This window comes from Podarcis muralis, chromosome 13 (genome assembly GCF_964188315.1).
Source record: "Podarcis muralis chromosome 13, rPodMur119.hap1.1, whole genome shotgun sequence".
Lineage (NCBI taxonomy): Eukaryota > Metazoa > Chordata > Lepidosauria > Squamata > Lacertidae > Podarcis > Podarcis muralis.
This window is the reverse complement of record NC_135667.1, coordinates 15,724,809-15,738,236: the sequence shown is the minus strand read 5'-3', so window position 1 is coordinate 15,738,236 and position 13,428 is coordinate 15,724,809. Positions and strand designations below refer to the sequence as shown.

General features: G+C 48.0%; 2 protein-coding genes across 4 annotated transcripts in view; both read left to right on the top strand.

Annotated features, from left to right (window-relative positions):
- The first annotated feature begins 1,830 nt into the window (after window positions 1–1,830).
- LOC114582864 (NACHT, LRR and PYD domains-containing protein 1a allele 5-like) lies at window positions 1,831–7,641 on the top strand. 3 transcript variants are annotated; one of them, XM_077917948.1, is made up of 9 exons: window positions 1,831–2,010; window positions 2,177–2,464; window positions 2,563–2,627; window positions 3,815–4,038; window positions 4,771–5,015; window positions 5,850–5,972; window positions 6,137–6,278; window positions 6,389–6,439; window positions 7,287–7,641. In XM_077917948.1, the coding sequence occupies exons 2-9, from the start codon at window positions 2,315–2,317 to the stop codon at window positions 7,565–7,567; spliced, it is 1,281 nt and encodes a 426-aa protein (XP_077774074.1). In that variant the 5' UTR covers window positions 1,831–2,010; window positions 2,177–2,314; the 3' UTR covers window positions 7,568–7,641. The 3 variants fall into 3 exon arrangements, with proteins under 3 accessions (XP_077774074.1, XP_077774072.1, XP_077774073.1); XM_077917946.1 differs by lacking the exon at window positions 1,831–2,010 and having other exon boundaries at window positions 2,150–2,464; XM_077917947.1 differs by lacking the exon at window positions 1,831–2,010 and having other exon boundaries at window positions 2,150–2,464; window positions 6,701–7,429.
- A 4,068-nt stretch (window positions 7,642–11,709) lies between these two features.
- Window positions 11,710–13,428, top strand: part of LOC114583248 (uncharacterized) — a 55,332-nt gene continuing 53,613 nt past the window's right edge. The window contains exon 1 of the mRNA XM_077918116.1: window positions 11,710–12,391. Within this exon, the coding sequence (XP_077774242.1) occupies window positions 12,037–12,391 (355 nt within the window). The 5' untranslated portion in view covers window positions 11,710–12,036. The remainder of the gene's footprint in view (window positions 12,392–13,428) is intronic.

The window sequence follows — 13,428 nt, the reverse complement described above, 5'->3', positions numbered from 1 at the left end:
GCAGTTGCTTAACAGTTGCCTGTCAGGAACCAGCAAGCAGGATTTGAGCACAAGGGCTCACAACTCCTCCCTCCTGTGGTTTCCTGCAACTGGTATTCAGAATCATTGCTGCCTCCAACTGGAGACAGAGGGTGGCCATTGTGGCTAGCAGCCAACAACAGCCCCCGGTCCACTAATTTGTCAAACCCTCTTTTAAAGGCATCCAGGTTGGTAGCCAGCACTGCCTCTTGTGGGAGCAAGTTCCATCGTTTAATTCTGTGTTGCATGGAGAAGTAATTTCATTTTTCAGTCCTGAAACCTTCATTGGATGCTACCAGGTTCTCCTGATATGAGAGAAAGAGAAAAACATTTCTCCAACCACTGTCTCCATGCCATATGAACTTCAGTCATGTCAGCTCTGACTCGCCCTTTCCCTGAAATAAATAGTCCCAAATGTTGCAACCTGTCTTCACAGCACAGTCACTCCACCCCCCCCCCCGATCTTACATTGTAGGAGGATGTGAAGATGCTCTTTGAACCTCAGTTTCAGTTGCTCTTTGAACCTCAGCCTACCAATCCAGATCATAAAGTTTGCTGATAGCAAGTTATTGTAAACAGAGCCAGACCCATTGCAAGATTAAGCATTGAAGAACTGCATCTTATGGGCAGTGATCTCTTCTTTGTAGGGTGGCACTGTGCTCTGAACCATTGAGTCTCTTGGGCTTGCGATCCGAGTGAGCTCCCATTGCCCTGTCCCAGCTTCTTTCAACCTAGCAGTTCGAAAGCACACCAGTGCAAGTAGATAAATACGTACCACTGTGATGGGAAGGTAGACAGCATTTCCGTGCACTCTGGCTTCTGTCACAGTGTTCCATTGCGCCAGAAGCGGTTTAGTCATCATTGTCATCAAACCTTTTATTGGTATCACATACAACATCCAAAACAAATCAATACAGAATTACCACTTCCCCAGTGGCCACATGAACCGGAAAGCTGTCTGCGGACGAACGCCAGCTCCCTCAGCCTGAAGCAATATGAGCGCCACAACCCCATAGTCACCTTTGACTGAACTTAACCATCCAAGGGTTAATTAACCTTTTATCTTTACCTGTAGGCAGGAAGGTGGAGAAATAACTGACATGGATGAATCCATATATGACCTTTGGGTTTGTGGGTTCCTGCAGAGATCCATCTTGTCTCTGATGCAGCTTAACATTTGCATGAAACTGCTGGAAGAGTTTTGTCTGGAAATTTCTCATGGTTTCATGGAGCCAATTCCTGGGGTGGGGAGCTCCCTCATTTGGAGGTCTTCAGGCAGAGTCTTGACAGCCACCTGCTGAACATGCTGTGTGGCTAGATTTCCTGCATCAGGCCAGATGGCGTACAAAACTCCCTCCAGCTCTGTAGGATGCTGTGGATACGCCTCTCTCCCCTCCTCACATTATTTCAGGGAGGATGCGAAGGTCCTGCATTCTTGGCTGTCAGACAGGATGTGGGTGCAGAAATGAAATATGAATTACTGGCAAAAATGGGTCAGTTACCTTTCATATGCAACATTTGGCTGGTGGATAGAGATGAGAGTTTACCTGTTGCAATCATACACAAAGAGATGATTCTGGGTAAGAAAATAATTGTTTATTGTAATACCTGGGTCCTGCAGGCGCCCTTTCTGTGCTCCTCCTAGATGAGCAGCTGTTTGGCTGCTTCACACTCATCCAGCTCTCCCCCAAGCAACTTCAAGGATTCCTTTTTTTTTTTTTTGAGGGGGAGGGTTGTGTGTTTTTTTAATTCCCAAAGGAGGAGCAGGTTCTTCTCTTACTCTCACAAGTTTTCCTGCTCCAACTCCTTGCCGCTCCCCCCTGCTTCAGAACCTGCTGGGAAAGAGAGCGAGAGCTCCCGGGAAAGACGCCTCTTGCGCTCGCCCCGCCCTCGAGTCTCCTGCCGCGGACGGAGGGAAGCATCTCAAAGGTTTTCCTCGCCAAAGGGAGCAGCAAGCGACGGGTTTCCCGCTGCCCTCGGGCCAGGCATCTCCAGTGGCGTAGCGTGGGGGGTGCAGGGGGGGCCAGCCGCACCGGGCGCAACATCTGGGGTTAGGGCAAATCCACGGGTTAGGGGGCGCAAATCCATGGGTTAGGGGGCGCAAATCACTTGCCTTGCCCCGGGTGCTGACAACCCACGCTACTCCACTGGGCATCTCTCCTCCGGAGCATCAGGCGCCGCGAGTTGCGCACCAGAGTCTGGCTCTCCTGCCTCTCTGCCTTGGCACAGTCTCCGGATCTGGGTCTTTCGCTGGCCGAGGATTTGGCTGGGCTGGGGCTGGCGGGGAAGGAGCGCGATGGCCAAGAAGACTTCCAGGAGACGCTGCGCGGAAGCCCAGGAAGTGGGGGAGTTCCGAAGGCTGCAGATGGGTAGCGAGGAGGAACACGACGGCAACCTGACGGCGCGGCTGCCTAGTTGTGGCTTTGGCCTCGAGCAGTGCTCCTTGGTATGGTCACAGCGGTGCTGGAAATAGACAAGAACGCCCCGTTTTCAGGTGGGAGAAGGATTCTGGCATCCTCATGCATGATTGTGGTTTTATTGTAGGATCTTCCAGAAAGAATAAAAGCAGAGGTGTTTTGGGACTCAGAAAGTGGCCGTGAAGCTTACAGGTAAGTGATCTCTCTCCCCGATCTCGTGAAAATTTCTCCCTTCAGGGAATGGTTTCTACATTGAATTGTTCCTCGGAACGCATCTGGTTTCTGTGGGTCTCACAGTCATCAAATATGGTTGCTGTCTCTACCCATGTTCCTCTAAATACAATGAAGGAAATGCAATTTAAAACTTTTGTATAAGACCCGCTGGTGGACTTGACCACTGATCAGTCATAACACGCATTTTGTGTGTTTATTTGGAAAATAATCACTACAACTTTAACTCCATGTTACATTGGTAAGCATCCTTACAGAACGGAGGAATCATGTACAAATGGTTTTTCAGAACTGGATGAGGAGGTGGACTAGGCCCAGGATTAAAAACCTATGAGGAGGACCAGAGTGAAGCCTGTCATGTCAGTTCAATCTGCCCCAGGGGTGGGGCCAGTGTCGCAGCCTGCCTGCCATTGACCATATAGGCAGTCAAGCTGCGATCCACTTCCTGGGCCTGGGTGAAGCTAAAATGGATTCACCCAAACCCAGAAAAACCCCTCACCTCCAGCACAACCATCAGATCAAGGGGAGGCATTGTCAGTGTCTCACAACAGTGCCCAGGTTGCGGTAAGCGTCATTACACAACATATGTTTTTTCAAAATTTTCTTCTTTTTTCTTCTTTATGCTTTCACCTCCCCCTTATTTTTCTTCAATGCCCCCCAATTGCACCTGAAGCTCCTACTGCCCCCCTCGATCATTCCAGCACCCTGCAGGGGGTGGGATCACCCACTATGAGAAATACTGGTTTAGAGCAAAATGGGTTCATGGCTTGTAGAACCCCTGGCCTGCTCAATGAATATGATAATTTTCCCTGAAGTTCTAGTATCATCAACACACCAGGAATCAGAAGATTAGTAGTTAATCCTACCACTTGGCTTTACTCTGCATGAACGCAGGCATTTTAAAGTCACCTTCTCAGTATCAGAAGAATACTTTTTGGGCAGCCTCATAATAAACGTGCTTCTCTGTGGCAAAATCCTGAGTGTGCAGAGTGGTGCCTGCCCAAGAATTTTCCTTCCATAATTTTTTTGCCTCCTTACTTGGCATGTGAAGCACCTCCTGCAAAAATATCAATTAGACCAGCAGAGGAAGTTCTCCCAATTCATGTTCAACCTGATTCCCCTTTCATCTTTCCCCTTGTGCCATTCAGAGCGCGCTTCACAAAGGCTGGCTTCTTCCATTGCTGTGATACTGGTCTCATATGGGAAGTGAGAGGAGCTGTGACCATAACATACCACTTTGATTCATGGCCGAAGCACCTGGAAGAACAAAACACCAAGGAGTGGCAGATCGCTGGCCCTCTGCTCAACATTAAAGTGGATGCAGTAGAAGCCATGGCAGCCATTTGCGTCCCTCACTCCTTGTGTCTTGAAGGTATCACATGGGAAAAACCTTACAGCATTATAACCATAATAGGAAGAATCTTAAACAGGAATAACTTCCATTGACATTTCCAGAATGTTTGGGGGCCAGTGGTGTGGGTTCTAGGGATCAGTAGTGCTGGCTAAATTGTCTTTTCTTATTTGTTTCAATTTTGCAAAATGTTCTGCTATTTTACTGTTTCTGTGATGCTTTGTATTTTGTTGTAAGACGTGTTGGAGCTGTCGTCTAAACCACAAAGACTAGGGCTTGCCGATCAGAAGGTCGGCGGTTCGAATCCCCTCAATGGGGTGAGCTCCCGTTGCTCGGTCCCTGCTCCTGCCAACCTAGCAGTTCGAAAGCCCATCAAAGTGCAAGTAGATAAATAGGTACCATTCTGGCGGGAAGGTAAATGGCGTTTCCATGTGCTGCTCTGGTTCGTCAGAAGCGGCTTAGTCATGCTGGCCACATGACCTGGAAGCTGTACGCTGGCTCCCTCGGCCAGTAAAGTGAGATGAGCACTGCAACCGCAGAGTTGTCCATGACTGGACCTAACGGTCAGGGGTCCCTTTACCTTTACCATGAGAACATGCAGTACTGTGAAACAATGCTATAGACCTCTTAAATGATGATGAGAACATAAATACTTGCATGATACAGAGAGGGTGGGGGTTAAGTGATGGTGATTTTTTCCCACTTTCCCACTTGTAACATGTTTGTCTATGTTTCCTTTGGGCTCCTTTTCAGGTGACGACAGTTCTCATGTCTACATTGCACATTTTGTCGAAGGGGGGATGAGGCTGGAGAAACCAGACAGAGTGGAGCCTCACCATGCTGTGTTGGAAAACCCCAAGTTCTCTTCCCTTGGAGTCATTTTCAAAAAGTGGTTTAAGCAAAAGATTAACACTGTTGTGCTGCTCTATCAGAGCCTTCGACTGGAAACACCAACGTTTCACCTGTACCTCCTGCCAAATGACCTTTCGATAATAAAGGTAACCAGGAACCTCCAACTCTGGTATTCCGATTGCCTGGATCATTTACTTGATCATATTAACTCCGACTATGCACAATTGTTGGACTTGATCAGTTCCACCCAACATGCCAGTAGAGAGAAAATTAACAAGTTGCCCTCTGCTGGATTACTTATCTTCTCACCAACACTGTTGCTTTAAAGTGATTTTTCCAAAATTGAAACACACCCTTTTCACTTCTTAAACAACCTGCTTGCTAAAGCCCAAATTCCCTGTCTGGTTCTCCAAACAATGGTGTTGTCACTGAATTGTGAAACAATTCAGTCCATAGCCTCCCTTGTGAGTCCCAATGGATTTCTTCCGGAAGTATTCACTGAAATCAGGCTTCCATTCTGCTTAATGCATACAAGCTATCTAAATGAACTTTTGAGGAAGAACATCCTTCTTCATTTGCAGGGCTGGCACATGGGTTTCATGGCTTCTGTGGTTTCCTACATGCACTCATCGAGTTGCAGGAGGACCCAGGATTGCTGGTACCTCTGGGCCACTTCATAGCTCAGGATGTCCAGTCCAAGAGCCCTGGCTTGAGTTCCCCATGAGGTCAGGGAATCTCCTCCTTACATTTTAGTTTCTGGTGCCATGTGCTTTAATTTTCTTCATATTGCAGATGGAGAATCTGTGTCTCTGCAGATGTTACTGGACTACAAAACCCATCAGCCCTGACTCTTGCTGACTGGAGGGCCTCAGGTTCCCCACTCCTGCCTTAGCTGGTGTAACAATGCCAAGAAAGTTGTAGGGATCTAGTTTTGGTTCCTCTCCATGTATCTCAAATGTGACTTTATTTGTCTTTCCCAGGCGGTCAATGACAGTGAAGAAAATTCAAAGAGAATAGAGAAACCCCCTGTGACTCTGAGACCTCTGACAATTGGCTCTCAGGTCTCTTTGAAGGCTTCCAAGAATGTCGCAGTCTGTCCTGAGGTGAGACAAATATGATGAAAGGTTTTGCAGAGCCCAGATGGTGAAGCCTGAGAATGGGAGAAATTCAACCAGGATCCCTCTTCACCCTTTTATTTGACTCCCTTGCAATGGCGGGTTGGGCTAAGCCAGATTCACACCTACAAAGGTTTCATTCTTTCCCACAGGAACTGGAGTTTCAATACCTGGATGCAGAGAAACTGCAGCAGTACCTAGAACTGTCTGCTGAGCAAATGCAAGACGAGTTCTTCTTCTGCCTGATGAAGAAGGGCACACCTGAAATTGTCTGGAAGGCGAATTTGAAAAAAAGTGAGTTTTAATCAAGGGATGATCATGAGGTTGGGTCATATCTTAGGAGGCAGGACAGAAAAAGACCACCAGTCACGGTTCGTCTTTGACTGCCTCTTATTCTATTTCAGGAGAGTTCATTTCAGAGGAGATGGATTCTCCTATGCCACACCCAGCACAAGGTGAGCAGGTTTTAATTATTTCTCTGCATGTATTTGTATCCCACTTTCCTCCCAATAGGAGCACAGAGGGCTGATGAAACAGTAGCTGAACTGGTTTTGCTGACCTTGAACTCCTCACTCTAAGTTTTACAGTGTGAGCTTATCAGTTTTAAACTGAGTGTCAGTTCTTTTAAATATTAACTGTTACTTGCTTTTATTGTCATTTGTTATGAAGTGATACTGCAAGCATAATACATAAATCTGTGAGACAATGTTCCATAGGCTCGTCTTCTTCCAAGGACAGAGACCTTGTGGGCAAAGCTTTCATGGCTTTTGGATAGTGAGCGAAATGGTCTCTTCTCTCCCTGTGGGAGAAAGCTGGGTTCAGTAATTATAACAACAATAACAGAAGCATAGAATTTGGAGGGATTCCAAGTCTCATCTAGTCCAACCCACTACAATGAAGGAGCTATCAATTCCTGGGCTTTCAAGCAATAAAATATAAAGCTGAGTATAATACTATGTGAAATTAATTATCTGATAATGTGCTGTTGTTTCATGATACCCCATATTATGATGCCACCTCACTCTCCCTAATGGTAGGGCTGGCCCCATCCCTGGCTCCCTTGCAAGTGCTCTCACTTACTGTATTTCAGTTTTATACTTCCTCAACACTTATGGCTTTGCCCAAAGAATTATGGGAACTGTAGACAGATGAGCTACTAGTAATGCTCTGTTCACGATCCCTCCCCTCATGGAACTACAATTCCCAGGGCGTGGGGCAGGAGGGAATGAGTTGGGCAACCAGTCTTAAGCCTGCAGTGTGAACCTGTAGCAAGATTTTCGTTCTTTTTCGCTTTCCTGGCAGGGCCGGAGTTTCCAAACTCTTCCAACGTGCACTTCATCGAGCGGCACAGGGAGGCGCTAATCCAACGGACCACCCCAGCGGAACCGGTGCTGGATAGATTGTATGGCTCCATCCTCAGTGAGGAGCAATACCAAAGAATCACTGCCAAGACAACTAACCCAGCGAAGATGCGAGAGCTCTACAATCTTGTGCCAAGCTGGGACCTCCGGTGCAAGGATATGCTCTATGAGGCACTGAAGGCCAAAAACCCATACCTCGTGAAAGACCTGGAAGGGCGATGAGGCCCCAAGGGAAGGCAGAAGGCAAGACCCCTTTCAAGGCATTTTATTTATAAAATAAAGTGCATATTAAAACACTTTTCAGCTTTAGCTCTCTGAGCAGGCCTGTATCAACAAATAAGTTGTTTCACATTCTGAGGATATTTTCCCAGAGGCCAGAGGGATCCTGGTAGTGGGTGCTTCAATGACTGGCAACATGGACAGCTGGGTGTGAGCTGGGCACATAGACTGCTGGGTGAATTGCTTTCCTGGCTTCCTCACATTCAGAATGTGCTCCACAGAGGCTCACTGCTTCCTTTGTGACGATACTGATCTCCTATGCGAGATGAGAGGATCTGTGATCATAACATACCACTTTTATTCATGGTCTAAGCACCTACACCAGGCATAGGCAAATTCGGCCCTCCAGATGTTTTAGCACTACAACTCTCATCATCCCTAGCTAACAGGACCAGTGGGCAGAGATGGTGGGAATTGTAGTCCTAAAACATCTAGAGGGCCAAGTTTGCCTATGCCTGCTCTACACGAATGGAAGACAATTCCTTGTTGCTGGTCCAAGTAGTTCCATACACTTTCCTCACTTCCTGTGTCTCTCATCTCCCAGTGGTTTTCAACCTTTTTGAGTCCACAGCTTCCTTGTCCAGCCACTCATCCTTTCTGCAGCTCCCCTATGGGAGCCACTGACGCTGGGGTTCTGTTACAAGGCACACGTACTGGGGAATCTCTCCATTCCATCCCACCCCTTTTCAGCGCTATTTTTGGCACAGATGTAAGTGGGGAGGCATGTGTCGGTGGGAAGCCAAGCAATGCGCTGCAGGGCCAAATTGATGGACTCCACATGGCAGCCCAGCTTCCCTTTGGTTGGGTGGGGGGCATGGAGAGGGCAAAACAAGATTAGGATCAGAAGCAGATTTTTTTTTGTTACCATGCGGAAGGAAAGCAAGAAACACACAGCACTGGACACACATGCAGACACGATCCTTTCCTGCAACATTCTCCCTGTCCCCATAAAGCTGGCTGACTGTTAAGGAGGAGGGGGTTGCCTGGGGGGAGAGTTAGAGAAGAAGCGGGGGTGATGTTGAGGGTAGAAGGAGTGAGAAACACAAAAGACACCGCTCACTTTCAGGGTTACAGTGGTACCTCGGGTTACATACGCTTCAGGTTACAGACTCCACTAACCCAGAAATATTACCTCAGGTTAAGAACTTTGCTTCAGGATGAGAACAGAAATCATGCAGCGGCGTATCAGCAGCAGCAGGAGGCCCCGTTAACTAAAGTGGTGCTTCAGGTTAAGAACAGTTTCAGGATAAGAACAGACCTCCAGGATGAATTAAGTTCTTAACCTGAGGTACCACTGTATTTTTAAAACCCTCTTTATAGGGTGGACACCCACCCACCATCACCACCAAGCTACTTTGTTACCTTATTGTATTTCTCAAGCCCTCTGTGCAAAACTAAGGAACTGTTAGTTACTGAAGCTGGGGAGGATTTTTGTTTGGAGGGGGGAGATTTTCAGAATATAAACAGTCATGCAAAAGTGTTTCCCTCTTTTTTTGTCACTGTTTTATTTTTGGAAGGTAATGTGTTGCAAGTTAAAGTTGCCAGCTCCCCTGAATGTTCCTCAGAATGAGAGAGAGAGAGAGAGAGAGAGAGAGAGAGAGAGAGAGAGAGAGAATATGCAGGAAGATAAGGGTTGCAAGTTAATGAAAGGACGGCTCCCCTGAATGTTCCTCAAGTCACCCCAGGGTGCCATGACACACCATCTGAAAATACCCACAACAGCAGGAATTCTAAGTTGAGTTAAATATAATGTGGTGGAACACAGAAAGAGAAATAGGGGTGCTTGGTTTCTCAACCCAGGCTTGTATTTTCCCCTTTGTAGCATGCCTGTCCCTCTGAAATCACCCTGACTGATTATAGCATGGTGATTCCTCAGCATCAGTAGATCTTGAGTATGAACCTCCAAAGTGTTTCTGCAAACATCTTCCCAGGGCACAAGGACTCTATATTTCTATGATTCACATCTGCCCTACATTGTACTTTGAACTTTAGTTTTATGCCTACCAACCCAGCTAATAAAGTTTCCTGGTAGCATGAGGATTTCAGGCAGGTTACTGTAAACAAAGGCTGGGCCAGTGATCTCTTCCTTGTAGGCAGCAAGGTGGAGAAAGATCAGGCATGGATGAATCCGTATATGAGCACTGGGCTTGTGGGCTCCTGCAGAGATCCATCATGAAACTGCTGGAAGAGTTTTATTTGGAAATTTCTCATATGGTTTCATGGAACCAATTCCTGGGGTGGGGAGCTCCCTCACTGAAGGTCATAGGAGCCAGTTCCTAGTGGCCAAGGACCCTTTGCCCCCTCATAAAATATGTGACCCCCCCAAGTTGACAGTCATTGACATTCAAAAGGTTTGTGTGTACCACATATTGTGATATATTCTTCTTGTTCTCTTCTATATGTTAAATCTGCAACCTGTTCATATTTTTTCAAGTTGGCACCCCTGCTGGAAGTCTTCAGGCAGACTCTTGACAGCCACCTGTTGAAAATGCTGTAGGGCTGGATTTTCTGCATCAGGCCAGATGGCCTAGAAGATTTCCTCCAGCCCTAGAAGATGCTGATGATACTCCTCTCTCCCCTCCTCACATTATTTCTGGGAGAAGGTGGAGGTCCTGCATTCAGGTCTGAGACTTGTCTGCAGACAAGTTGTGGGTGCAGAAAATGGATATTAATTACTGGGATAAGTGGGCCGGTTACCTGTTGCAACCCTTTTGTATGCAAAATCTGCAGCATTGGGTGGGTGAATCTGGCTAGAATCATAGAATCTTGGAGTTTAAGGGGCCCCAAGGGTAATCTAGTCCAACCCCCTGCAATGCAGGAATCTCAGCTGAAGTATCTCCTGACTAAAGATATTAGTTTAGTCACAGGAAACTGAGGTGATGCTCTAGAAACCTGCTAAAGGGCAAGAAACTGCAGGAAGGAAGCAGCTGCAGAGAAGAACTCATGGTTTCAGTTGTCTCTCCATAATGCACAGAGCATGGGAAACAAACAAGATGAACTGGAGCTTTTTATCCATTATGGCAAATACGACCTGGTAGGCATTACTGAAACTGGTGGGATGAGACTTATGACTGGACTGTAGGGATTGACCAATCAGGAAGGGTGGAGGAGTAGCATTATATATGAAGGATGTGTAAATCTTTGAAAAAAACCCATGACTTTGAGGATGAAAAGCAGATTGAGGGTTATGGGTAAAAATTGTAGGAGAAAGAAACAGCAGTGACCTTACCAGATTGAAGACTTGGATGAGCAGATAACCAAACATTCAAAAGGGAGAGAAATAGTAATCATGGTGACTTCAACTTCTGCTTGTTTCTTTCACACACAGAAGCTTCCAGAACCCTCTTGAATTAAGTAGAATAGGAAAGATCTCTACACATCATATCAATAGTCTCTGCACTAAGAAATGCAGACTGACAGTGTGTGCATCGCCTCATGTGATCGATAATGCAGGGCTGGGCTTCTCCCGCTCCGCCCCCCCCCCATGTATTTTTCAAGTTGGTACTCCTGACCCCCACCCACCAGGTTTAATATCTTGGCTGCCACGCTGCAAGTAAATGAAAGTTTCTGTGGCAGGATTATGCCTCAAGCAGTTAAAAAATAAAAGCACTCATTGCCTAGGTTTGTTATATTCCAGTGCGCTCGATTGCCACGCTGTGTGTGTGATTGTGTGTGTGGAAAATGTTCCGGTGGGCTCTTTGGTTTTTCTGTGCCAGTCTCCTCAGCTGCCGCCCTTAGAAACTAGCCTCCGAGAGTTCAGCACAAGTGCCAAAAGGCACGCATTTCAAGCCCAAGCCCAGGAAGAATCCTGGAAACCATAGTTCACCTCTGAGAGATCTACATGTCCCAGCACCCTGAACAAAATCACAGGTTCCTTTTCTGTGGGTGGGGTGCGTTAGATTTCCAAAGGACGAGCAGGTTTTTCTTGCGCGCCCCCACATTTTCCTGCTCTGCCTCCTCGCCGCTCCTCCCGGCTTCAGATCCTGCGCAAAGGGAGAGCAAGAGCGGGTTCTCTTTACCCCCGTCCTGCAGCCAAAGCGCCCCTGCAAATCTTGCGAGGGCTGCCTTCGGAGGTCTTCCCCCGAGAACCGCTCAGCCAAGTTCTTCCAACGCAGGGCTGAAGTTCTGCTGGAAAGACGCCCCTTCCGCCCTCCCCGCCCTCCAGTCTCCTGCTGCTGCCGGAGGGAAGGATCTCCAAGAGTTTCCTCGCCAAAGGGAAAAGAAGGCGACGCGCAGGGCAAGAGACGGGGCTCTCGGAGCGGGTTTCCTGCTGCCCACCGGCCAGGCCTCTCTCTTTCCCGGCGAGTTGGCCCGGGGATCGGGCCCACCTGCCTCTCTGCCTTGGCACAGTCTCCAGATCTTCTGAGGTTTTTCTCTGGCCGAGGCTTTGGCTGGGCTGGTTCTGGCGGAGAATGAGCGCAATGGGGACTAAGTTCTTCTTTTCCACAAATCACATGCGTGCCCTCATTTTCTTAAATCCTGAGTACCCGAATCTGCAATCCGCCAGGTACCTCCTTCTGGACGTCTTGCAGGAGTTGAAGGAGGGGGAAGGGGAGTGGGAGAAATTCCAGCGCGAACTGCTCAGATTCCCGGTCAAGGGAAGAAGAATCTCCGAGGAGCTGCTCAAGGAAGCCATGCCTTTGCAGCTCGTAGACCTGCTGTTCAGCTACTACGGAGAGGCTTATGCTGTGGAGGTGACGGCCCTGGTGCTGCAGGCAATGGACTACAATCCGCCGATGGACGATCCCTCGGTTATCACCTGGCTAAGTAAGGGACTGGGAGCGGGGAGGGGGTTCGATCCGGCTGATGGTGCTGACACCTCGCGGGTTCTGTCAGTACCGAGAGCTCAGCTCCTTCCCATGGTTGCCTTCGTCCTTGGGTGGGGAAACCTTTCGAGCAGGAGAGTCGCATATCCTCCTGGGCAACATTCCAAGGAATCATAGGATCTAAGAGTTGGAAGGGACCGCAATGGACATCTGCAATTTAGGGATTTCAGCTAAAGCATCCATTACAGATGGCCAACCTCTTCTTAAATACCTCCAAGGAAGGAGAGTCTACCACCTCTTGTGGGAGTCTGTTCCACTGCTGAACAGCTCTTACTGTCAGAATCTTTTTCCAAATGTTTAGCTGGAATCTCCTTTCTTGCAACTTGAAGCCATTGCCTGAGTCCTACCCTCCAGAGCAGGAGAAAGGACCCAAATTCCAGGGGGGGGGTGTGGAGGTCCAGGGTGAAAGTGAGTGGAATGATGGATGTAAATCTTCCCTGTGTAAAATGAGGTGGCGTCTTCCCACACCCCTCTGCCCTCCATCTGAACCAGGGCTGGCCCAAGACATGTTAGCACCTGAGGCAAAACACTACACGGCATCCGTCCCCGTCCCCCCCCCCCCCCGGGGAAGAAGGAAGATCAGAAACAGGGTGGGAAATAAATGTAGAAGCCTGCAAATAGTTGAGAAGAGGCCTGTAAGTTAAGAGAGTCTTCAAACCCTCCTGGATCAGTTTCTCTCTTCTGGGCCAGGCTGAGCTCCTTCAATCACCTGAGAGGCTAGAAGGATGGGAAGCTGCCTTAGAGCACATTGGGCCACTGGGTCCATCTAGTTCGTTCCAGGGATTTAGGCAGGAATCTTTCCAAGCCCTTTCTGGATCCTCCAGGGATTAAACCTGGGATCCTTTGCATGCATGTGATCTACTACAAATCCACAGCCCTTCCCTACTTAGTCCAGTCTGAAAGCACTCCAACGGGAAGAGAAGGGGAATATTCAATGTGCTCCAACAGGAAAAGAAGGGGAATGTAGGAGTGCTGGAT

What these genes read in the sequence shown, in the direction of transcription:
- LOC114582864 (XM_077917948.1), top strand. Translation starts at nt 2,315, where the DNA reads ATGGCCAAGAAGACTTCCAGGAGACGCTGCGCGGAAGCCCAGGAAGTG. An exon ending in TCACTCCTTGTGTCTTGAAG is followed by an intron (nt 4,039 to 4,770) that starts GTATCACATGGG and finishes GCTCCTTTTCAG; the next exon opens with GTGACGACAGTTCTCATGTC. An exon ending in ATGACCTTTCGATAATAAAG is followed by an intron (nt 5,016 to 5,849) that starts GTAACCAGGAAC and finishes TGTCTTTCCCAG; the next exon opens with GCGGTCAATGACAGTGAAGA.